At 34.5% G+C, this 27,478-nt stretch overlaps 1 protein-coding gene across 1 annotated transcript in view; it reads right to left on the bottom strand.

Annotated features, from left to right (window-relative positions):
* Nucleotides 1–27,478, bottom strand: part of NAALADL2 (N-acetylated alpha-linked acidic dipeptidase like 2) — a 796,061-nt gene that overhangs the window by 470,513 nt on the left and 298,070 nt on the right. The window contains exon 3 of the mRNA XM_054575719.1: nt 2,515–2,788. Coding sequence (XP_054431694.1) covers nt 2,515–2,788 — 274 coding nt within the window. The remainder of the gene's footprint in view (nt 1–2,514; nt 2,789–27,478) is intronic.

Raw genomic sequence — 27,478 nt, 5'->3', positions numbered from 1 at the left:
ATTGTTTAATTACAGTTGTCCTCATTTTTCCTGCATTACTCTCCCCTGCCCTAGATATTTAAATTAATATGTACTTACCATAACAAACTTAAATTATTATTATGATTTTAAAAAGCTATTGTCAGTGTTTACATCAAATTTGTCTAGTTAATTTCTCAAATTCTCCATATTGCGGTGTTTGTTTTATTCATAATTGTACTTTAGTTCCTTCAATACTACTTCCTTTTATTTAGGCCTAATGTCTCAGACATGGAGTGTATATTTCTGAATCTACAGCTAACTTTATTTCTCCTGTTTAATAGCTATACTTGAAGTCTTTCCCAACACTTCTTTATTAAAATGGTAGCTTTTATAGAATTTATAAATGTTAGGAGTGTCCTAATGACTTATGACTTCATAGGTATTTAAATACAGTCATACCTCTGTACTCATTGGCTTCAGAACTTCTCAAACCCTGTACTTGTAGCATTTTGACAAGAAAAAGATGTTTCAGTACTCGGTGCTTGCTGGGAACTCATCGCTTGCTCAGAACTCATCACACTTGCTGGAACTTGTATGAGTCAGGATGCTGCCCCAGCCCGCGAGACGAAATGCTTCATTGTTAGGTAATTCAGTACTTGTTGGATTCCACACTCACTCACCACAAGTTCCAGAACAACTTAATGACAAGTACCAAGGTACTACTGTAATTCCATGATTTTGTAGTAGACATTGGTTTACTTTTTTATGAAACAGAAAAATTTAAACATTTCTAACTTATAAGATAAATGTGTAGAAAACTCTCAGAGGAATGGTCACATTGGAACATTAAAAAAAAAAATCCAGTGGGCCCAATGGATGATTAAAAGGGGCCCCACAGATGAAACAGAGGCACAAGTTATAATTTCATGGCTTTTCTGTATCACCTCTTTCAAAGAATATCGAATGCTTATCACAGAAAATTGAAAAGCAAATACATGGGGATGTTTCCAAGGACCCATTCAAGTTTCTGGGTTTTGTGTGCTTGTTTGGGACATGCTTTCCTTTAGGGGAGGAGATGGCTATGCTGAATTTCAGTCAACTGGGATAAAGAGGAGGCTGAAAATGTATGGGGCTTATGCAGAGGTAGGAGTCTGAGAGAAAATATGTGGGATAAGTTTAGAATCTTAATGATATCAAAGCTTCTGAACAAAATAAATAATGCTGGCAACCTTCCCTCTGTTTTTGTTAATACACAGGTGTGTTTCCATTACTGTCTACCTGAAATAGTATATATTAATCAGAGCACATTGTATGAGTCCTATACTAGAAACACTGCAGACATTTAATATTATAGTAACTTTTAATTAGTGAGAAGGCTTTTCAACGCTGTGCTTTCATATACAGTCCTTCTGCTAAAACAGAGAATAATACAACACAGAACACAATGTTGAACAACTGGAAAAATGCTCCTCCCCACCACAAACCTCCCAAAATACTATATGTGTGTATAATATATATTATATAATATATCTGGAATAGACATATATTTCTGCAAAGCAACTTTAAATGGTTTAAATATTTCATATATCAATCAGAGTTGATAAGTAGTTATATACTTCAAAATCTGTGCCAATAATGAACAACAATCGGAAATATAACATTATCTTATTTGTATTAAAAGAGGCAATCTACTGTTTTCTAAAAGACTAAATATGCTTATTAAATTAATAGTTTACATGGAGATAGAACACTTGCTAATTAAGAAAACTAATGACTAATTATATAGTGTACCTAACTGGTATATTGTTTTTAGTGTGGCCTAGGCTCTGCCCTCCATTAGCAAATTTAATTCTCAGAGAAATATTATGATGTTGGAACTATAATTATCCACACTACAGAGATGAAGAGATAGCCCTCCATGGATAAGTGACAGTGGGTATTGGGGAGCTGAGGTTGAAATTAGTCTATGTGGCTCTAGAAGCCACGCACACAACCACAATGCCAAAAAATGACCACACCAAAAAAAGAAAGAAAAAAACAACAACAGCTAACCCAGGAACAGCAGACCAATAATCCATAGCTGGCCCTCTAGCTCAGGTATTTTCCATTAAGAAAGTAGATGTACTATATTTCAAATATTAATTATGTGAATAATCATATCAATTTTGCTCTATTTCTTGTGTGTGTACACAGTTTCAAAGCACAATTGCCTCCATTTCTATTCTTTCTGTCCATATCAATCTATTAAAATTTACCTTTAGAAACCAAAGAAGGAAATGAATACAGTCTCTATGATTTAAGCAAACTGTGAACGACTCAGTCACATGTTCAACACTTTGAATTAGATTATTGTAACGTTTTTTCACTTTGATAATATAATGAGAAAAGTGTCAGGCAGTCCCAGTCTTCCTTTTCTTTTCCTGGCATCTCCACTGAGAACATATAATGGTTACTTTTGTATGTTGCATCTTGCCAGTTAGTTCAATTTAGATGAAAGCTGTTGTTTTCTAATTCTATTTCACCGTAAATGACAGAGACAAATGGTCATATTACCTTGAGGGTTCCTTTGGCAGAATAGGCTGCATATGAGTAGAGCAGATCTTGGCTGCTCTGTGTTCTGGCGTCTTCACTGCAAGGCTGGCCATTAGGATGAAAGCATTGGCCACTGCGGCTCAGAGTCACAGAGCTGGGAAAAGGGCCCGGCAGATTAAGCAGCACGGAGTAATTTACAAACTGCACATCTTCAAGGCCCAAAGAAGTCCACTGAGTCTTAATTGCCGTTGAAATTTCTGCGTCATCTTCACTTCTGTACAGTTGTACCAAGTTTCTGAAAGAAATTTAAAAAAGAAAATCTTTATTCTTTTTAGTAATGACTGTTCCATATATAAACAATCATTAGGAGCTGTGGGATATGAAAGATGAATGAGATGGGACACTATACAAGAAACTCACGGTTAGTTGGACGTGACGAACTTTCACAGAAATTACACTAAATCAAAACAGAATGAACTCAGTTCTTAAATTAAGAACTAATCAAAGCACTATGGGACTGCAGAGAAGAGAGGGATTAATGCCAGTTAGTTCTTTCATTAGTTCTGATCCTTCTAGCAACATCAACACTCAATCCATTCAAAACTCAGTTCCAAAACTAAGAGTCACACTGGCTGATAGAGTTCTGTATTACAGTTACTATGATTGCCTATAAAGCTGTGTGATTAATACATAGCTGTTGCTATTTAAAATTATACAGGCAGAACTCTTTTTTCATATAAATTGCATACCAAATTACATGATGCTATGACCACAATGATATGCAATAAAATCAATATATCATGGTAAAACCAACCACAGATTGTCAAACCAATATGAAATTAATTGCTGTGTGTGCTTGATAAAGACTATCTATTTATTCCTATATCTGTGCCATAATTCATACTGATACTTTCTATTATCTGCTTATGATGTCCTAGAAGCCAGAAAAAATATGTTAAAATATGTGTAGAACCTATAACAAAATCAGACATGGGAAATTAAAAAAATAATAATCCAGTAAAGCTTTGGTTTGTTTGGTCGGGGGGGAGTGGAAGCTGGAACACAAAAGGACAGCTTTCACTTTTAGCAAAAAAAAAAAAAAGTATCTTCTTATGAGAATTTTATTGCTATTCAAACTATTACCTAAATAGCTATTTTTATATCATTATTTTTGCCCAGCACATTATTTTTCTCACATGTACTTACTACTTTTTGGATCTTGTTTATTCAAGAAACCCAAAGTAAAATACCTTGGAAATGGAATAAAAATGCACACAGTGGAAAAAATATGGAGACAAGAGGTAGGTCTACTGACATAGCTTGAAAAGATGTAATGATATACAATGTCCCAGCTGTTTTCTACCCCTTTAAGGCTACTTCTGTTCTTTTTAAAAAATATCTAGTTTGACCAATCATCAGTGCTATGTACATTTTATGGAAAAGTTGATTAAAGAATCCCATTGTTTTTATTTATATTCTTAATTAAGACTGGGAGTCTACATTCTATTGCATTTTTGTATGTGTGTGGTGAGGTGAGGTTTTGAAGGTATAATTGGCAAGTGAAATTTATATTTAAAGTGTACATGATTTAATACACATGTACATTGTAAAATTATTATCACAAATTTACACATCCATCACCTAACATAGTTACCTTTGTGTGTGTTTGTATGTGTATTCTGTGTTGAGAACACATAAAATCTAATCTCTTAGCAAATTTCAACTACACAATACAGTATATTAACTATAGCCACCATATTGTACAATAGATCCTCAGAACTTATTCATCTTGTAACTGAGGGCTTGTGTCCTTTGAACAACATCACCCCACTTCCCACAGACCTCAATTCCTGGCAACTATTATTCCACTTTGTTTTTCTAAGTTTGACATTTTTCTTTTTTTTCTAGATTCTACATGTAAGTGATACTAAACAGTGTTTGTGTTTCTCAGTCTAGCTTATTGCACTACTGCACTTATGAAAGATCCCTCAAAATTCATCTGCATTGTTGCAAATGGCATAACCTTTACTAAGGCTGAATAATATTCCATTGTACATATATCTTGCTTTTCTTTATCCCTTCATCATCTGTGAATACAGGGGCTAATTTCATACTATGGCTAATAATTCCCATTATTTGGGGTATAATGCCGCAATGAACATGAGAGTGCAGGTATCTTTTTTACATACCAGTTTTATTTCCTTTGGATATATATCCAAAAGTGGTATTGTTGAATCATATAGTAGTTCAGTTGTCTTTCTTTTTTTTTTTTGAGGAGACTTCATACTGATTTTCATAAAGGCTGCACTAGCTTCCATTCCCTCCAACAGTGCACAGTTTACCTTTCCTTCCCATCCTCACTAGCATTTGTCTCTTGTTTTATTGATAATAGACATCCTGACCCGTGGGAGGTGCTATCTAATTGTGGTTTTGCTTTTTATTCCCTAATGATTAGAGATGTTAAGCACCTTTTGTGTATCTGTTGATCATTTGTATATCTTCATTGGAAAAATGCCTACTCAGGTCCTTTGGCCATTTTTTTAATTGGACTATTTATGGGTTTTTCCTACTGAATTATATGAGTTCCTTATATATTTTAGATAAGCCCTTATCAAATACATGGTATGTGCATATTTATTTCCATTGCATAGGTTGCCTTTTGTTGATTGTTTCCTTTGTTGCACATAAGTTTTTTGTTTTTTTTTAAATTTGAAATAGTCCCACTTGTTTATTTTTGCCTTGTTGCCTGTACTTTTGTTATCATATCTAAAAAAAAACTATTGTAGAATCAATGTCAAGAAGCATTCCCTTTTGTTTTGTTATTTTCCAGAAGTATTTCAGTTTCAGGTCTTATATTTAAGTCTTTAATCCATTTTGAGTTTTTTGTGAACAGTGTAAAATAGGGACATAATTTCATTTTTTTTTTTTGCATGTGGATATCCAGTTTTCCCTACAACATTTATTGAAGAGACTATTCATTACCAAGTGTGTGTTCATTGTGCCTTTGTCAAAATTAATTGACTATATATACCTCAGCTTATGTCTGGGCTCTCTGTTCTGTTCCATTGATTTTTTAATTTTTATTTTTTTTAGATTTCATTTATTATTTATTTTTAGAGAGGGGAAGGGTAGTAGAAAGAGAGGCAGAGAAACATCATTGTGTGGTGTCCTCTCATGTGCCCCCTACCATGGACCAAGCCTTCAATCCAGGCATGTGCCCTGACTAGAAATCGAACGGGTGACCTTTTGATTCACAGGCTGTCACTCAATGCACTGAGTCATACCAGCCAGGGCTTTTTTATTCGTTTTTACGTGTGTTATTGTTCATTACCATTTATCCCCCTTGAACCTACTTTCTCTCCCGCAGTCGCCACACTATTGTCCATGTCTATCAGCCCTTTTTCCTTTTCACTCCATTCCTCCACTCTTTAACCCCTCCCCCAGAGTTGTCAATCTGCACTCTATGAATCTGTCTCTGCTTTGCTTGTTAGTTCAGCTCATTCATTAGATTCCACATATGAATGAAATTCTATGGTATATTTCTTTCTCTGACTAGCTTATTTCATTTAGCATAATGTTCTCTAGGTACATTAATGCTGTCACAATGGGTAAAATTTTCTTCTTTCAACAATCCAATTATTCAGGGCAAAAAACCTGAACAGACACTTTTCTCAAAAGGATGTACAGAGGGCCCATAGATATATGAAATATTCACACTGGTCAGAATGGCTATCATTAAAAAATCAGAAACAACAACAACAACAATAAAAAAACAAGTGCTAGTGAGGATATGGAGAAGGGGGAACCCTTTTGCACTGTTGGTAGGAATGCAGATTGGTGCAACCACTGTGGAAAGCAGTAAAAAGATACGTCAAAAAATTAGAAATGGAACTGCCTATGATCCAGCTCTCATACTTTTGGAAATGTATCCAAAGGAACCCTAAACACTAATTTGGAAGAACATACGTGCCCCTATGTTCATTGCAGAATTGTTTATACTTGCCAGGATATGGAAGCAACCCAAGTGCCCATCAGTAGATGAATAGATAAAACAACTATGGGACATTTACACAATGGAATACTACTTGGCCATTTATCTATTTTTATCATTGGATCTGTTTCACTGATCATGTTTAATCAAAGAGATCATTAATCTGTTCTTATGCCAATACCACAATGTTTTGATTACTATACCCTCATAATATAGTTCGAAATAAAGAAGTGTGATGCGCCCAGCTGCATTCTTTTTTCTCAAAATGGCTTTGGTTATTCAGGGTCTTTGTGGTTCTATACAAAGTGTAGGATTGTTTGTTCCATTTCTATAAAAATGTCATTGGAATTTTTATAAGGATTCCATTAAAACTGTAGATTGCTATGTATAATTATGTACATTCTAAAAATATTCTTCTAATGCAAGAACAGGAGATATATTTTATTTATTTGTATCTTTTTCAATTTTTCCCGCCAATGTTTATGGTTTTCAGTACTGGTCTTTCACATCCTTAGTTAAATTTATCTCTAAGAATTAGGTTATTTTTAGTGTTTTTGTAAATTGTACTTAAAAAAATTAATGTAGTTTGCTGTGTGTAGTAGCACAACTAATTTTTATATTGACTTTGTATCTTGCAACTTTACTAAATTCACTTATTAGTTCTAATATTTTTTATTGATACTTTATGGTATTCTGTGTATAAGATCATATCATGTGCAAACACAGACAATTTTGGTTTTTCCTTTCCATATGGATCTCTTTTATTTCTTTTTCTTGACTGATTGCTTTGGCTAGAACTTTTGGTAATATATTGATGACAATGCAGAGAGAATGAGCATCTTTGTCTTGTTCCTGATCTTAGTGGAAAACCTTTAAGCTCTTCACTATTAAGTATTATGTGATCTGTGGCCTTGTCATATATGGCATTTATATTCATTCTAAAATTAATTTTTCTTGAGATATTTTTATCATGAGGGATGTTGAATCTTATCATACGCTTTTTCTTCATCTATTGAGATGATCATGTGATTTTTACATTTCATTGTGTTAATGTGGTATAAAGATTTATTGATTTTCATATTTTAACCATCCTCGCATCCCAGGGATAAATCACATTGATTATGGTGTATGCTCCTTTTTAACCTGATATTGAATTCTGTTTGTTAGCATTTGTAAAGATTTTTACAGTTAGGTTCATCAGGAATATTGGCCCCTAATTTTCCTTTCTTGTGGTATTCTCACCTGGCTTTCATATTAGAATAATGCAGATTTCATAACACAAATTATAAAATTTTTTGAAGAGTTTGAGAAGAATTGGCATTGATTATCATTTAAATTTTTGGTAGAATTCACCAGTAAAAGCAATCTGGGTTTTTTTTGTTGGGAAGTTTTTTTAGCACTGATTTAGTCTTCTTTCTAGTTGTAGGTCCTATCAGATTTCCAGTTTCCTCTTGATTCACCCTTGGTAGGTTGTATGTTTTTACAAATTTATCCATTTCTTCTAGGTTGTCTGATTTATGAAAGTATAATTGTTCATAGCAATCTCTTGCATTCTATTTTTGTGGTGTTAGTTGTTTCACTTTATTTCTGATGTTGACTCTTCTGTCTTCTTAATATATTTGTCAGTTTTGTTTTCCTTTTCAAAAAAATGCTCTTAGTGCCATTGATCTTATCTATTGTTTTTCTAATCTCTATTTCTGCTCTGATATTTATTTTCTTACTTCTGCCAAATTTGTGCTTGGTGTATTCTTCTTTTTCTAGTTCCTTGAGGTGTAAAGTTAGGTTTCCTATTTGAGATTGTTTTTCTTACTGTAGGCATTTATTTTTATAAACTACCTCTTAAAACTATTTTTGCTTCATCCCATAAGTTTTGATATGTTATTTCTATTTCTGTTTCCTCAAGGTATGTTTTTTTAAATTTTCCTTATGACTTCTTCCATGACACACTGGTTGTTCAGCAGTATGCTGTTCAATTCCTACATATTGTTTAACTTTCCAGTTTTCTTTATGCTCTTGGTTTCTGGTTTTACAACATCGTAGTCAGAAAATATATTTGATGTGATCTTAAAATTCTTAAATTTATTAAGACTTGTTTCGTGACCTAACATATGATCTATCCTGGAGATGTTCCATGTATGCTTTAAGAAAAGTGTGTTTGCTGCCCTTGTGGATAATGACTTACATATGTCTGTTAGGTCCATTTTTCCAAAGTGCAGTTCACATCCAATGTTCCCTTATTGATTTTCTCTCTGACCCATTGTTTAAAGTGGGGCACTGAAGTTCCATACTCTTATTGCACTGATACCTCTTTCTGCCTTAAAATCTGTTAATATTTGTTTAATACAGAGGTTTCAATGTTGAGTGCACATGTATTTACAGTCATTATATTCTCTTGATGAATTGACCCCTTTGTATATAATGATGTTTTTTTGTCTCTACAGTTTTCGACATGTCTATTTTATCTGATATAAGATTGCAAAGATCCTCAGTGGCAAAGGCTATGGGTATACACGGTATTATTGATGAAGGCTGTTGGGCTATTGGTGGCAAAGGCTTCTGGGGACACACTGTCATTTTTTTCCTTAAGGGGATGTCACCTAGGGGATCCCTCTTGGTGGTGCACTGTGAAATCACAGGGGACTGGTGAGAGAGAGAGAGAGAGAGAGCATGAACAGGCCTGGGGTTCTGCTCTTATCAGGGTTGAGTGTAGGCACCTAGGGTTTCACTGGCTCACACTTCGTGTTAAATTTAAAACTTAACAGCAGGAGGAGAAAAAACAAGTAGTCCATATGGTCAGTTACACATGATCTCCAAAACAAAAGAGCCTCAGTGGAGGGAGGTTGCCTGGTTCTTCATTCAGTACACGGCCGGCAATGTGTCTATTAGAGATTGCTCTCTTTCAAGCAGATGCCTCTTAGGAGTGGGTGTGTCAGCAATCAAAGATTAAATCAGGAACTGGGGTTATGAAAAGAAAAGCCGTTATTTTCAGCTTTATTGATATACCTGATCTATCCAGAAGGTATACAGGCATGTGACATGAAAAATAGAGACATTAATTGAAGAAAATACAAGAAACATTGTATGTAGGACACTGATACCTCAGTCTCCTTTAAAGTAGGAACCTTGAGACCTCACATGGTTCTCCCAATCATCATTAGCTGCGCTGTCGTAGTTTTCTGAATCTTATTAATGGTCTGAAATCTCTTCCCTTTCAAAGTTGATTTCAGTTTTGGAAAAAGTAAGAAGTTGTGGTACACTAAATCTGGGCTACAGGGGGTACTGAGTCACTTGGGTGGTTCAATGCTTTGCCAAAAATGTCTGCACAAGACTTGATACATGAGCAGGCATGTTGTCTGGTAAAGCTGCCAACCACCAGTTGCCCATAGCGGCAGCCTTCTGAATCATCCCTAGTTTCTACAGAGGATGTTCAAACTTAATGCAAAATTCCATGCAGGTTTGTTGCTCTAACTGTTCAGTCATTTTGAATGCAATGGCCACACAGTACACATGCTCACTCAATGGTGTCTACCAACCCCACTGACTAGTACCATGAAGTCATCATTGTTCGTATATGCACACTCCAGTCCACTCTTCTTGGTTGCCAGGTTACAGGAGTGTCTCCCAAACTGTTCTCATATTAACAATGGCTGGGCTTTTTTTCAGACAGACGTCCTGTATTTGACATGTCACTTTATTTTAGTTTAAAGTGTACAACATGTTGACTAGATACACTTACGTTGCAAAATGATTACCACCATAGTGTTAGCTAACTCCTCCCACATGTCATAACTTTTTTTTTTGTAGTGAATAGATTTAAGGTATACTCTTCTTAGCAACTTACAGCATGGTGATTATAATTAATCTGTATATTCTTTTGTGACCTTTTTTTTTTCACTTAGTATTTGATTTTTGAGATTTCTCTAGGTTTCAGATTATTTAAAAAGTTGTGATAGTGGACATCCACATTCTATTCAAAATATCAAGTTAAAAATGTGCCTCTCATTCTTATTTTGATAGAGGTATTTTTATGAATATTTAATTTTATTAGAAATTCTGATGCATTTATTTAGACAATCACATTATCCTTTTCTTTAACATGTTAGATTACATTAATTGATTTATTTCACATTCACTCAGGCTTCCATTCCTAAGATTATCTCTACTTAGAGTGCATTATGATTTTTAGCTATTATGTGGTTTATATTGCCAACATTGTGTTTACAATTTTCATAAGTAAAGTTGTTACGCACTGTTTTTTTCAGGCATCATTTCTAGTCTTTTTTCCTAAAGTTATACGAGCCTCATAAAATGAAATAGAGTGTTCCATTTCTTGATCTGTTCTCTGAGAGAGCTTGAATATGTTATAATTTTTGAAACTGAAATTATTCTTAAACTAAAAATTGTTTATACTTCATATTCTTATTATGGAGGAAATATGAACTGCAGATTTAATGTTTCAATCTTATAAGAATTTTATTATTTCTTCTCTGAATCACAGATCTTTTACTGCTCCCTGTGCCATCTGCTATTAATCCTTAAAGTGTTAGGTTTCTGATTTCATCATTTGCTACAGTACTTTGCTAAGTGTTGGTTTCCTTGCAGATATTTTTACTATCTTCTCTGCCTAGGATAGTGGTGTTCTCTAGGAGATTTATTAAAATGCATACAAGATTGGTGTTTTCTTTTCAGAATATATATTTTAAAATAATACCAGAAAGGAAATGCACTGTTTTGAGCGCCGAACTCTGATGTATGGCTTAATTTCTTTCTAAGTACCAATTGCTATTTCCACTAAATCCAAGAGAGTAAACTCTGGAAAAGCAACTAAGAATGATGAACTGAGTTCCTCCATCTCCATTGACTAACAGAAATTTGTTCAAAATTTATTGATATGATATCATTTTTACTATTATCTCTACCTGATAGATATTATATGTCTTGTATATAATGGTGGTTTGTTGAGAAATGCCCCCCCTAGTTTCAGGAACTCTAGCCCCACCAACAGGCAAGAGGGCCCCAAGGCTGGAGCTAATCAAGGAGGCCTTGGGAAAACAGGCCAGTGAGGAGACAAAACCTGTCCCCCTGGCAAGAGCACAGGCCCTGCCTCCCTCACATCACCCTGCTTCACCTTGTGATGGTCGGTTAGTCAAAGAAGGGTAAGATCATTCATGAGGAGGGATGATCTAAGACAGGCATGGCTGGTATGGGCAGCAGACAAGGATTTGGGGGACATGGAGAAAGAGCAAAATGGCCTATACCCTTCTGCTCAGCTTGGACATGGCTGGGGTCTTCATTCTATTGGAAATAAGTCTCCTTATCTCTTGATGGCGCTGCCCTGCTTGCCTAGCTCAGGCTTGAAACAATGCTAACAGGAGGTACAGCCCAAAACTGGATTGGGTGGTTCCCAAGGGGAAAATCAGGCCCAGAAGTAAATTCCTTGAAGTATGCTTTGGTCTTCCCTCAAAAGCTATGATAATTGGCTATCCTGGGAAGGAAATTTACATTATTCATAGACTCTGACATGAGGCAGATCTCTGGTGTTCCTTCACTGTTATCTATGATCTCTATTTGTGTTTTGTAAGCATAGCCTTTTGACATTGATTGATGAGCTTTACTGTATACCCCTGTGCATATGGTTCTCAATAAAACCTTTTGGACACAGGGGCTCAGGGCCTTCTCCCCTAGAGGGAAGAGCCATGTCCCCTTTCCTGGCAAACAGAGAAGTATTTGTAACGACTCGGGTTTATTCCCTCCATCTGTGACCACCCTGGGACAGGCTCTGTGGGATTCAGAGCCCTGCTCCCTCCTCAGCTGGCTCTGGACAGTGACCCTCAGATCCAGGAGCGCCCTGCATGGCACTCCCTGTGACAGTGGTTGACTAAATTTAAGGGGACATGAGAACTCCTTTACTGTAATCTGAAGTTATTAATTTTATCAATATAAAAACACTCTAAAAGATGTTAATTTTGGTATACACATGGTTATACAAATTCTAGTCTCTGAAGATGATAGAGGAAACATAATTTTCTTAATAAATATTTCCTCAAATTCCAAATAATTAATATGTTAATAAATACCTGCTCAAGTCCAGTCTTCCTAAGATTATGTTTTAATGTTGCTGCCTTTAGAAGGGTATTTTAAATTTATCAAATTGTTTACAGCAATTTTGCTGCTCCTCTATTCCCTAGGGGGAATAAAGATTTAAAGATAATGACCCATGGATACAGACAGCAGAGTAGGAACTGACTATGGGAGCAGGGACTGGGGGTGGGATGGGTGGAGGGGGGAAAGGGGTAAAAATTGAGACAACTGAAATAGAATAAACATGATTTATAAATAAAAAAATAAAAATAAAAAAGATTTAAAGATAACATAAGAGTTCTATGTTCTGAAATTATGTAATCTTTAAATCTAAATTGTTTCAAATAAATCAGAGGTCTAAAGTAAACCCTTATTGATACAAATGGTTTGGTCAAAGTATTCTATTCATTAATTATTTCAAATGACTTAGAATGTTAAAATGCTTATGTTTTTTTGAGAATTTCCAGTTGTCTGAACATTTTTGTCCCACAGTACATAGTTTGGGATAGTTATGGTAAAAAAACAGTTCTTTTCTAATTAGGCAGTTTTATTATATTCAAAGAGAAATGTTATTAAGTAATTAACTGCAATGTGATTTCAATTTACTAATTTCAGAAAAAGCTGAGAAACTAAAAGTGTGTCACCTAAAACCACAAGGTGTTCTTTTGACAAAAAAACAAAAAATTATTCTGCCTTAATTTTTAAAATTCGAGTCTATGGGTTCATTGTTTTGGCAGGCAGCATAATGAAGTCACGCCCGAGACTTGAATTTGGAAGGAAGTTTGGCATTAGTGTTCAGTTGGCCAGTGGAGACTGGAAATGGGAGGATTTTGGCTTTGGGAGAAAAAATTCTGCTTATATCAATGTTCAACACCTGCTATGGGATGAGCCACAGTGCAACACTGATGTTAGAAATGAAGGAAGTGATGCATGTAGTATTCTTAGCGCCAGGGAGAATGCCAAGATTATTCTGTAAATGAATAGGAAAATTGCACATCTAAGGAAACATACTAGCATCACACTGAAAAAATATAGCACGTTTACTAATCTCCACTGGGATTTTCTTATGTGTGTATACAATAACATACACACGCACTCATACTGTACCAGTTGATATTTCTCACATATTAAAAAGGCAAAAGTTTCCTTAAGGATCCTATTTGACTTGGTATCAAATGTAGTGAAACTGTGAATAACGTACTCAATGTGTGTAGTGAATTTAAAGACTCTGTAGCATGAACTGACTTTTTATCTCTTAATTCTGCTTTGGAAATATTAAGACTAAAATGCACAGTAAAATGTTTTCACATAATAGCAAGAAAGTAGGAGGGAAAGGTAGCATCCCTTCGCCTTCCCTGCCAGCCAGCCACTAATGCCATGCCAAGTAAAAGCATGATCCATTGCTTCTTGCTTTCTCAAACAACATACTAACCATAAACATATGGTTTTTATGTTTTAAAGGGTATTGATTGTGCACCATAGGTACTGGAAATATTGTGCATAATGATCACACACACACACAAAAACCCTCATGTAACTACTATTATCATTTTAAAGATAAGGAAAATGAGGACCAGGTAATGTAATAAAGATGTAAAGTGTCAGATTTCTGCCATGTTACACTGTACTTTAGATTCCCACTATACTGCATTGCCATTTTGAAGGGACAGATAGTCTCCCAAACTTAGATGCTTCCCAAAAGCAATAAAAATGTTGAGTGTTAGAAAGCACTGTATCTGGGTAAAATAATTAAGTCTAGTGGTGTTAGTTAGTTCATGCTCATAAATAAGACAGAAATCAAAGTAACTACTTCAAAAATATGATAGCCCAAATTTTAACATTGGAGAATCATGTGAACAAGAAAGACAAATTTGCTTCTTGTTTATTTCATTTTTTAAAAACTAGCACAGAAGTAGATTATGTGAAAGAGATGTTAGTACTCTTTGTCTTCATGATTAATGACAACATGGTACATAGTTGTCTGATTTGCAAGATATGGAAGGAATGCTGATGGGTTTGGACCTCCAGCTAAGTCCCAATACTCATTTAATTAATTTGAAATTTTTTTCAACTAATGTTGTATAAATGGTAAAATAAACTTGATTAAAAATCAGAACAAAAAGAAATAAAATAAACTGCCAACATATCTGTTACTACATGACTCAGAAAAAGAAAAAAGAAAACAAAAAACAACAGTGTCCTGCCATATAATTCTAAATGTTTTACCCTTGTGCATATTTGTATAGGACAAAAATCTCATCTCTGGTTAATATAGAGTGCATATTAGAATTGCAAGAAATAAACAGTATTATCTCATGAAAAGACATTTTAAAATACATTTTAGAAGTAAGAAATATGACTGAATAAAATAAAGGTTATGACGGCATGGAAGCTAATAAGAATTTACAGAGTGTACCGGTCTTGAACAAGAATACTACACTCTTAACAGTGCCTGGCTTTTGATATTCTCTTTATCTTTGTTTTTCAAGAATAGTTTCAAAAGGTCACTTTTGAGATTAAGTCACTTTAATTTATCTAAACTAAATCTAAGAGCGGATTCACAAAGGAGACAATTGATCCAGTCAGTAAGACATGACAAGTCTTCAGTTTTATCTGTTTGGTTCTTTAATGCAACGTCATTAAGTTGGATGGTACCAAAAGTTACAGAGACCCTTGATTTAAAGAGTATGGGTGAAAACGGGATCACATAGTAAACCCCACAAGACCAAGGGAGGCTAGCATGGCGGCCTTATAAATCCAGAGACTAAAAGTAAACACTTCTACTTTTTGGTCTGAAATTAACACGTACTAACTAAAAGCGAGTCATAACAGGTAGTAATGTCCTGGGCCAATATCTCCCTTGACAAAGGTCAACCTTCACCTTAACTGAGTCTGTCTATGTTCTTTTTGAATCTATCACAATATACCTTTGGAATGTCCGAGTAATCCCCTTCTTTTCAAGACTCCTCATGGCACAAATCTCCCACCAGAACCCGAGACCACAGAACCTTTCCTTTTTATCTTATTCTTCCATATACTATATCCATGTGCTGTTAAGTGTTGTTAACTATCCTATATCCACCAATGTAAAACAAGTATGTGTCTATACATTTTACTTTCTTTTTAATCATATTTTCTTTATTTTTAAATATATAATCTTTATTATATTTTTCCATTTCCATTTAGTCCTCTTATATCCCCTCCCCCCAGTAATCACCACCCTGGTGTCCATGGCCGAGAGTCCTTTCCTTTTTTTGCTCAGTCCCTTCACCCCCTAACCTCACCCCCACCCTACCAGTTATGATCTGTTCTCCACCTGAGTCTGCCTCTGTTTTGCTTTTTAGTTCAGTTTGTTTGTTAGATTATATCCAGTCTCAGAGATTTCCCCACTTTGCTTTTCCTTGCCTCCCTAATTTACTACCAATATTTCTACATAACCCCCTAGATTCTGATGTATAAAATAAGAGGTAAAACTGTTATTTTTTTGAAGCATTTTCTCAATCTGTTGAGATTTTGCTTCCTTGCAATTGTCATCAGTTTGGCTGAAATAGACTCACCAAAGTTCTCTATGGGTTTGGATGTTTTTTATGTCGACAAGAATCACTTACTCCATGATCAATATTACTTCAGGTAACCAAAAGATTACTGAATAAATATTGGGAGGAACTATTGGGAGAAACATTTTCCCCAATATTTAGTCACAGAATAAAACATTCTATTTCAATAAAATCATAACAAAAATGCCAGCTCTTTGTCATAATTTAAAATAAGCATATTTACTGAGAATTTTTATATTACTCAAAACACTAACAATTTTTTTCTTAGCATTAATACAAAATTATTAATATATTTTACTAATTAAAAAACACTTAAAGGACAAATAGCCTTATCCCTTTAAGCACATTCTGATACTCTAACTACAGTGTCTTGCATCTAGTAAACAGTGATCATAACAAATATTCAGTAAACCATTTTTACTAAAGAAATATAACTTTAAATTATAGGTATACCTTTCTATATTGAAATATAATTTATGATGATATATAGTCATTTTAATTTATTTTTCAATATATCTAATTAAATATTGAGTACTACTATAAGATTGTCTAAAAGAATGAAGGCAATTATATAGAATGGAGGAATTACTATATTTAAAAATAAAGATATCATCCTTCTGTGACACTGCAAACAGGTTAAGGCTAATTTCAGAACAATGAAGGTAATACCTGTCAGGACAATAATCAACCTCAGTGAGAATTTAAATGTTACTCATCATTATTAATCAAGTCTACTTTCCTTCATGGGCAGGCTCATTTCAGCACCCAAGAGTGAAATCTTCTCTATTAATTTATACTCATTATGTGACAAGTCGCATACATCATGAGAAAACCAACTGTTAATACACCCAATTTTATCAAATGTATTGAACTCAATCTGTGGAGATGTCTGGTCAATCATTGGAAGTCAGGACAGTATGGAAACAAAAATGAAACCTAAATATTAAGAAGACAGAAGACAGAGTTTTGGCAAGGAAAACAAATTTCACATTATGATATTTGAATAAGCTGTCATTTAAGTGCTTCATCTCCATTGTAGGCATCAATTAAAAAAAAGAGTCTTGTTGCTAGACGAGAAATTAGCAGCGTTGATGTTGGTGTATTTTTGACATATACTATTCCTCATGGACCAGAACCTAATCTACGGAACTTAATAAATAGCCCAGGGTATTTGGACAGCTAAGTGTCAACAAAACATTGGCAGAGGAAAAGAGGTAGAGGTTGTGAGGGTGGTGAAATTGGACCTCTGGTGGAGTAGGGAAGAGAGGGGAGATTCTGGATTTTGGATTCAGCAACAGAGAGCTTAGACTCTGGTTCTCCAATACAAGCTAGATGACCTTGCTCATAGCAATATCTTTTACGCTTCAATTACAACATTGTAGTATGTTGAATATTAATACTTTATGGGTTTTTTGAAAGCATTAAATGAGATAACATATAAAATGTTTATCACAGTCTCTAGCACCTCCTAAATGATCTGTCTCACGTATGGAAAAAGGAGTAACAGTGCCTACTTGATTATAAGGACTGCATCAGAATATACACATGAACTTGATTTTGATTCACAATTGGAATTATAAAGCCCTATTTGCCATCTTTCTCTTCTTTCTTTTCAAGGAACTCATGATATCTGAATATATTACCACATGATATTTAAATAGAAACACTAAATTTAAACTTTTATATATTTTTGTTCTTTGCTGCAAGCCATTAACAGTTAAGGATAGGAGCACTGTTGGAATGTTAAGTTTAGAAACCATGGTCTCAGGTTATTGATTACTTAGTTTTCATAGGAAAACTAAAATCACCTCCTTTTTAAAACTTTGTATTTTTTTATTATGTAATTATATTTACTACAGAAAAAGAAAAATAGAAAACACAGATAAGCAAAAATTTTAAAGAATTCAAGAAAATTATCCCAACAGAAAGATACCCTATCACTGATAAAATAACTGTATTACCAGTGCCAAAATTGAATTTACAATTCAAATGCTTTTGAAGGTAAATATCCGTACTAGTTACCTCTACTTACAATGTCATCATTACCAACATTTTCTGAGTATCTGCTGTGCTAGCCATTGTTTTGGGTAGTTTATATTCATAAGTTCAAATTCTGTACACAAAATTTGAAATTATATCAAAACGAGCATAGAGAAGATTTAGAATAATTCCCAAGGTTTAAGAAAGGAGCTCTAGAAATTTACCTCTCTGCTCTGACCCAAGCCAAACAGTTGAACCTTATGAGGTGGCTTTCTAGTGGTTCTCAAAGTGTGGTCAGACAGGCCCTGAGAAGTTCCACAGGCCCCTTAAGTGATCTATGAGATCATCACATTTCGTTTCATAATAATACTAAGACTTTATTTGCCTTTTTCACTGTGTTGAAATGTGAAGTGATGATACATAAGGAATGTAAAACCAATGACCTCTTGGCACAAATAAAGGCAGTGGTAACAAATTCCGGTGACAGTCATTGAATTCCCCACTATCATCCACTTGCAGAACAAAAGAAAGTCAGTTTTACTCAGCGCTGATAAAACTGTAACACTTACTGATTTCATTAAATCTCAAACTTGAGCATATCTTTTTCACAAGCTTTGTTATGAAGCAGGAAGTACACATGAAGCACTTTTGCTGAGTACTGCGGTGTGACAGTCTCCAGAAAAAGACACTTTACGTTGTAAGCTGATCTAGTATTTTCTTTCATGAGACCATTTTTATTTGAAATTACTATGGATAGATAAATTCTGGTAGATCAGACTTTGGTATTTAGGAGACATTTCCAATGTAGCACTTGAAGAAAATAACATGACAGTCATTTTTATATTCAAGCTTTGGAGTATAAATTTGAAGTTTGAAAAATTTGCATTTGCCACAGTTAGCTGTTCTGGTGTCCAATACATGAAAATGTTTCTGATGAGATCAGTGGCAATATGGATAAATGTGATTTTTAAAACTGTTATATAATGGGCTATGTCAAAATTGGGAAAATCTGTATTAGTAAAACAATATTTTTTTAATTTATTTAATTTTAGACAGATGGAAGGGAGGGAGAAAGAGAGGGAGAGAAAGTTCAATGTGTGGTTGCCTCCAGCACACCCCAACTGGGGACCTGGCCTGCAACCCAGGCATGTACCCTGACTGGGAGTTGATCTGGTGACCCCTTGGCTCACAGGCCAGTGCTCAATCCACTGAGCCACACCAGCCAGGTAAAATGATATTTTCTAAATGAACAATGTATGGTGCAAAATTATACATGGAAAAATCCAATTAAAATGTAAAATTGGCCATTTTATTTTAATATAATAAAATATGAAAAGTTTATTGACATGGTTTCAGATTCCACATTACAACTATTTAGAAACTACCACTTGTCGAGTTTTGGTATAATTTTGATAACCCATAATTACCTAAAAAGTCTTTTAAAATATATTACCTTTTTCCAGCTACGTATGTGTATAAGGCCAGATTATCTTTGTATACTTTAAAAGATAACATTGTGACAGACAAAATACAGAAGCAAGAATGAGAATCTAGCAGTCTTCTATTAAGCTAGACATTAAAGAAATGAAAAATAGACTACAATGCCACTCATCTCACTAATTTATTTCTTTGAAAAATATTTTAATAAAATATTTTATTCTGATTAATATGTTATAGGTTTTTTAAATTATGTTTTACATAAATGACTACATCTTTTTTTAAAATCTCTCAGTTCTAATCCTAATATAATCAATGGGGCCTATATAACCTTCATAAACTTAAACCCACAGGAGAGCTCAATAATATTGAAGATTTTAAAGGAATTCTGAGACCAAAACATTTCAGAATCTCTGCTCTGGTCCATTTTTAAGTGCAGATGATAATGAGAGATGGCGGAAAACACCTAAAAATACACTAAATGATTAGCATTTCTCAGGTCTTGAAACTGGAGATGCCAGTTAATGAAGTCTGGCAGAGCAAGGTGACAGCATCAAGTCTGGAGAATAGATCAATAAGCTATGTTTCAAAGAATTATAGGTTTTCCAGTAGAAACTGAGAAGGCGAACATTTTTTTAATCTAGGTCAATGATGTCATTTTTATGTGTTGGTGTTGGTGTGCCTGGATTTTTACTATTGGCTGCATATCAGCAATGATAGTCCAGTTGATAAAAGCTCAAACAGAAAGCTAATATGCTCTGAGACTGAAGAAGAAACAAAAATATTCGTACTCTCAACATTAAACACCTGCTACATACAGGAAATGCAAATGCTTCCCTCTATCGTGGCGAACCTGGCCAAGCCACCTTACTTTCTTTGTCCAATTACACTTTATACTGCCCCATGCATGTTTTCTGGAATTTACGATTGGATTCCTATTCTCACATTCACACTCATATGTCTACTGTGTAACAGTCACAGTGTGGCTGTCATGGATAAACCAAACAAACACAACTCCCTGATATCTAGCTAAGTGAGATAGGTGTCAAAACTTAGAAAGCAAAAATTGAAAGTACAATAGAAATACACAAATCCAAGTCATAGTTAAAAATTTTAACACACCTGTCTTAGTAACAAATAGAATAAGTATACAAGAAATATAAGGGAATAGATGCTTGAATAACAATGTGAAAAATTGGCCAATTTGACATATATGGAAAACTATGCTCAACAACTTTATAAGTGCACATGGAACATTTAATAAAATTGCCCATATGGCAGGCTATAAAGCAAGTCTCAACAAATTTTAGGGCATTAAAATCATATAGATTATATGTTCTTGAACACAGAGAATTAGGCTAGAAATCAATAACACAAATATAAGCAGAAAATCCAAGTGGTTTAGATTTAAACAATACTTCTAAATAACCAGTAAGTCAAAAATAAAATTTAAATCAAATATAAAATATTTTAAAATTAATGGTCATGAAAACAGACAAAGCAGTACTTACAGGAAGCAGCTAATATGATTCTTAAAGGAAAATATATTGTTTAAACAAATATAGAGGAAGAAAGGCACAAGTTCAATAATTTAACTTCTATTTCAAGAAATTTATAAAAACAGAAAAATAAATAAATATTAAACAAGAAGAAAATAATAAAAACAAGAACAAGAAATGACAGAATACAAATGTTCAGAAAATATCCAGTGGACTCTTTGATATACATTTTTTATGTAACTCATGAGTTTTGTCTAATATATTATTTAGTTATCTAGTATGAAATATTTATATAATACATTAATATTATATGATATGTAAAATATACCTTTATATAATACATGTATTACATAATATATGAAATAAATACAAAGTAAGCTTCATATTATCTTAAAAATTCAGCTTGTGAAGAACTGAAATATACCATAGTGATATCCAGATATTTGTTGAGGCTACTTATTCAACCCAGTTAAATTAGCACAGACGTGCATTTGTGTTTCCTGCTTAGTCTCCACCATTTCTATGGGCCTATATACACAAACTATTGTTCAGTTCCTCTCATTAACCAGTATATTTGAATTTTGCTAATGAACACAAACTCCAATAAAGACAAAAACCAACAGATGATATAAGAAAAAAAATGTAAGGGTAATGAACTAATTCTTTAGAGCATGATACTCCGAACCCTTGTTTTAATTCTTGGAAAATGGACACAAGCTTATTTTCACATGGGTTCATGGTTGCTCAAGCCTACTAATACTTAAGTTGCTAAATAGTTAAAACTAGACCTCTGGTTTTTCTTACTGTCAGTCACTGCTCTTTTAGAGCCATAATAATGTTACATAATTATATTGAACTATGTTAAGCTAACTGTGATAAATAAATACCAACCAAGCAACTTCTGTTAATTGCCACATTTAGTGTTACTTTCCATGGGTGGCCAGCAGACTATTTTTAGAGACTTTAAGGATATATGTACACATTTCCAAATTAAGTCATAGTGCTTGGGAATACTTGAACTAAATTTTGGTCCATGTGAAATTTACAGAACAAAACATTTAATTTGAGTCCTAAGCAAGAAAGTGGTGCCCAGTAGTATTCCATTGTGTAAAAGTGAAATAAGCCAGGGGTGAAAGACAAATACCATATGATCTCACCTATAAGTGGACCCTAATCAACAAAACAAACAAAGTAGCAAAATAGAACAAGAGATGTGGAAACAAAGAACAAACTGACAGTGACCAGAGGGAAAGAGGGAGGAGGGCAACAGGGGAAAGCAGGGGAAAGGGCAAGTCAAGGAACCTGTAAAGAGGACCCATGGGTATGGATAAGGAGGCGGGGACTGACTGTGGGATGGGGAGGTGGGGCAGGGGAGAGCAATGGGGAAAATGTGGGACAACTGTGCTTGAACAACAATTAAAAAATTAAGAAAAACAAAAATAAAGTGGTGCAAAGCAGAGTTCCTTTTTTGCTTGGTATTTCTGAAAAAAAATAACACACTTTGCGAGGACTACAAACTGGAATCAAGCACATGCTGTTGCTGGGCAGGCTTTCCTCAATATTTCTCTCAAGGAACTGAAAAGCCCTAATTTTTAAAAATATATTCTTCTCTACCTCCCTCTGTAGGTTTTGGGTATACATGTTTAGCTGGGCTTTACTTAGCATATACATGGCCAGAGATAAACAAAGCCAACAAAATTGTTCAGAGTTTTTAAATTCAATTATATTGTAAACATAATCTGAAAACAATATACAAAACACCTAAAGAACATGTAAATTAACATTGAAAACTTGTTTCCTTCTGAATTTGGTATTCCCCTATCCTGAGTTTTACTAACATTTAAAATTGATTATTTTTTAAAATCTATCACTTCTTCTGCTTCTTTTTCCCACAATTTATGTTCTGGTCTCATGTTTAAATGACAAGATCTGACAATCACAAGACTGGAATTCTTCCTTCTCAACACTGTTGGAATAGGAGGACACTTGGCTATTTCAGACAAGGCATAAGGGCTGCCGTTCAATATATACCTCAATTCCCAGTAGTCTAGCACTTAACTCCATTTATTTTATAATATCTAGGTGGTCCAAAAAGGCTTTTTTAGTTATTTGACCCCTCTTTTTAGACTATATTCTCTAGAAAGATAGCAATTTTAAAGAGCTATCTCCTTTTCCATGAATCTGTTGCAATTATTTGCATCCCTCTTTAAATGAAGAGTATTTTTATACCCCCTTTAGGCCTCATTAAGCCTGAGGTAATTTAATTTATTTCCTAAAAGCTAATGGAACCAACAATTATGCTAAGGAAAACAACCACAGCAAAATTTAATTTTGTTTAATTAATGACACTGGTATATGTGAAGAGTTAAGATAATAAGGAACAAAGGTATGTAATATTCATAACTGGTCATCTTTTTTGTATGAATGCATTTATACTATTAGTTATCATATGAAAAGTCAAAAATTAATTTTTCACACCAAATAAGAGTCCAGACAGTACACTCGTGACATATTATTGGCAGACTTGAAAACACATTTAGGTTATCTTTGGAAAGGATGATTACAAATTGACACTAAAATTATTCATCCATTAAGGATCTACTGACATGTCATGTCATAGAAATTAATGGAAAAGAAATCATTCTATTTAGAGATATTCCATTTAGCCCAACATTTTTCTCCAGAAATATGTTTATTATCACCCAGCTTGTATCTTTGACTAAACTAATCCTCACAGTCTTACCTTCTTGTCCATCCAGAATGACTACTTTAAGCACAAAAACGAGTCAAGCCCTGAACTGATACATTGCTTTAAAACTTTTCAGTGGAGTGAGTGCAGGCTGGCGTAGATGACAAGAAATCAAGAACTGAATTAATGAATTAGATGTACAGAGACAACTGTATCACCTCCAAGAGTGAAGAGGGTAGCCAACTAAAATGACATCTGACCCAGTGCTTAAGGGCCATAACTTGTATTATTCCTTAGGCCAGGATCTTCAAAAGAACAGTAAGAAAGCCATAGAAGTGACAAAATCCTGGCAATGAAAAACCTAAAATTGGACAATGTGCAAAACTCCAGGTGGGCAGTCAATTGTCAGAGAAATAACTAATAGATAAAGAAGACTCCTGCAAAAGTTTGTTATTCTGGTGCAGATCTACAGTCTCTGGGCAAAGAAGAATACAAACGCAAGACAAAGAGGTACGAGGAAAAAGGCCCCAAGATGCATCCGGTCTGTGATTCAGGAATTGGCATTTCCCAGAGGAAAAGAGACATAGAATTAACATGAGTGCAAAGCTAAATTTTCTTGAAGACACTTCTCTTATTATTGATGACCTAGCATTAATAATAATGATGATTTATCAATACACACATCAACCCTGAAAAGCACTTGCACTGAAACCTTAGAGATGAGGAAGTAGGTTCAGAAAAATTGAGTAAAATAAGAGACTCTCTTATTGCACCTTAATAGTAAGTTGTCTCAGAGGCTGTGATGGTGACTTGACTACATGCAGATGTTGACTCACTTCAGCCAGGAAAGAAGAGAGCATTGGTCACTGGAAACCATGGGATGAGCTCATATACAGGAAAGCAATTTGTGTTATCTAAAGTAGCAATAAAAGTAAAAAATAAATTACCAAAACTCATTGATTGACAGAAATGCATTCCATTATGTGTGTGTTGTGAAGTAGCCACCACAACAAATCCAAGGTTCATATAAAAAGATCCAAATTAATGCATGAGAATATCTATACTGTTGAATTGCAGGTCTTAATGTTTAGGGGTTAAATTAACAAGGAAGGTGCACAAATGAAATCATACAGGGTAGGGTAAAAGTAGGTTTACAATTGTTTGTATGGGAAATAATACAATAATCAATAAAAATGCAAGAATAAACTTTGTGTTTCATATACTCACAACTGTAAACCAACTTTTGCCCCACCCTATATCCTTAATTGCATTTCATTTTGGTATGCATCGTTTAAAGTTGTAGATAGTAATAATTAAAAATGTGCCTCGAATTGTATTCTTAATATTCCTACTGCCTTCATAGCTCTATCAAACAACACAAGGATATCTTGGTTGTCTCTTGAAGACTCAGTAAGAAAAAGAATGGTTTTTCATGACATCTGATTTTTACTTTTCAGGGGTCAGCCAAAGAAGACTGATGATGAGCAATACCTTCACTCACCCAGAGCTCGGACGGGACACAAATAGATTTATCAAAATGAAATCAGTAACTGACATTAGTACAAAACATGCAATTAATTCAAAGGTCTATAGCCTCTCAAGATAAATAACTGTCAGGAAGCCATCCTTTACTGAAAGAATATTTCATCTGAAACGCACAGAACAATCTCCGGCGCTGCCGTGAAAGCCAACACAATGGCAATGACTGGTTTCCAAGAAGGGTGTCTAATTTTTTGCAGGTTTTATGAAAATTATAAATTCAGTGCATTGTTTATTAGGCAAAAGTGCTGTCAGATACATGACATTAATAAAGATAACCTCTGTACATAAAAACAATGTCAGTGTGTCTTCTCAAAATGTCTTGATATTTGTTTTGAAAAATAGTTTTAGTTATTTATACAAAATAGGCACGTTGGGTCATGTTGAGTGTATATTCCTTATAAAGTACAACAATGAAGTTCTGTTTTCAAATTTTCACAAGCTTTCTTCCCATAACTCTTTTAAAACCATTACAGGATACTGCATTTTTATTAAATTATAAGAGTTACCTCTTATCGTCCCTAGGTATAGAGTTATAAAGTAAATGGGGTATTACACTTCATATGAGCAGGGGACTGCAAGGGGCAATGCAGTGAAGGGAATTAAAAATGCAGCTCTAGAGACAAAATATGTTCAAATCTCTATTATTCCACTGACTAATTAAATGACCTTGGGCAGATTATTAAAGCTCTTTAAGCCTCAGTTGTTTCACTGGAAAATGGAGATAATAGTACATACATTACTAAAAGTTGCTATAATTAAATATAATAATCCCTATAACGGATTTAGTTCTATGACTGCTCAATCCATTACTCTGTCTTCTGTACCTACTAAACTACATAAATGCATATACCTATCTAGATTGTTCTTGCCCACATAACAACTATATCATGCATAGATCTCCATGCCTTCAATAGTTGCAGATATACATTTCCTTATGATATATCAATTCGCTTATTTCTGCTATCTAATTTGTGACTAGCAGATATCACTAGCTCTTTTGTGACTTGACCCCTATAAACCTTGTTAGCTGAGGAAAGACTCCAGACTTGGGAAGCAGATATTTTGTACTGTTAGCATGATGATCCCCACAATGGTATATGCATTGTCTCTTATTGTCTATAAGACAAAGCCCCGAACCTATTTTTCAGCGTCTAGGTTCAGTCGCAACCTTGTTGTTACTTTCATTTCTGATCTGACTGCATACTCCCATCTGTTGGATGGTTCAGAGGCAGCAACCACAGTATTTAAGAATAGGAACTGGGAGCCAGCTTGGCCTAAGTTTTCCTACTGTCCACACCTGAGATCATGGACAAGCTATTTAGCCTTTTGGAACCACAGATGTCTCATAACGATTCCTACTTCACCGATTTCCTGTTAAAATCAAAAGTTCTGTTTGTAAACTGCTTACAGACTGCAGGCATACCGTAAGCACTCAATAAGTCGTTTCTACCCTCAGCTTGCTCTTTCCTCTGCCAGGCCTGCCCCTTGCCTCAGGCTGCCACGCTTTCTCCCACAGCCACTGCTTGCTCCCCTCACCTGCTCCAGGAAGCCATTGCTACACAGGCCAGCAACTCTGAGCAACCTGCCTTTCCTATGTCTGGCATCTGGCTTGTAAAGCATTACACTAATCTCTATGGTTATTTAAATATTTCACAAAACTTTTAATATCAGCAGCTCCTTCGTTATTTCCATAAGCCTAGAAACAAATAGGCATTTTAAATTTCTTTTATGGCAGCTCATTTTTTGGAAGGACTGGAAGGACTAGAAATTATCCTTCCAGTTGGTGATCAATAAATTGATATTGAGTTAAGGGAGGGAGCAAACTGATAGAGGGAAAGAAGGAAGAGAAAAATGGAAGAAGGAAAGAAGGGAAGTGGAGAAGGAGGAAAGAAGAAAGAACAGAGGAAATTAATTTACAGTGAATAAGTTTTTCCTAATTCCTGAGGTGTATCATTACTTATACTTGGAAATATATACTGTTTTCATCCATGACTTCTCCAAAAAGAAGATGCATATGTTCAGAAGAGCTGATTTTATTCAAAAATCAATCTGTAACATGATTTATACCTAATAGACACTTTTAGCTTTGTTTCCTTTTTATGAGTACATGTTACACATTAATAGAACATAACTCATTTTTTCATCTCACTATGGCTTGGTTAACTAGCTCACGTAGACAATGTGATTGCCAGTTAGTAGTTCCCTGGTG

The sequence above is a fragment of the Pteronotus mesoamericanus genome, unplaced genomic scaffold (genome assembly GCF_021234165.1).
Source record: "Pteronotus mesoamericanus isolate MK-2021 breed Mesoamerican mustached bat unplaced genomic scaffold, CSHL_Meso_final contig_116, whole genome shotgun sequence".
Lineage (NCBI taxonomy): Eukaryota > Metazoa > Chordata > Mammalia > Chiroptera > Mormoopidae > Pteronotus > Pteronotus mesoamericanus.
The sequence above is the reverse complement of the archived record's forward strand: the minus strand, read 5'-3'. Positions and strand labels throughout refer to the sequence as shown.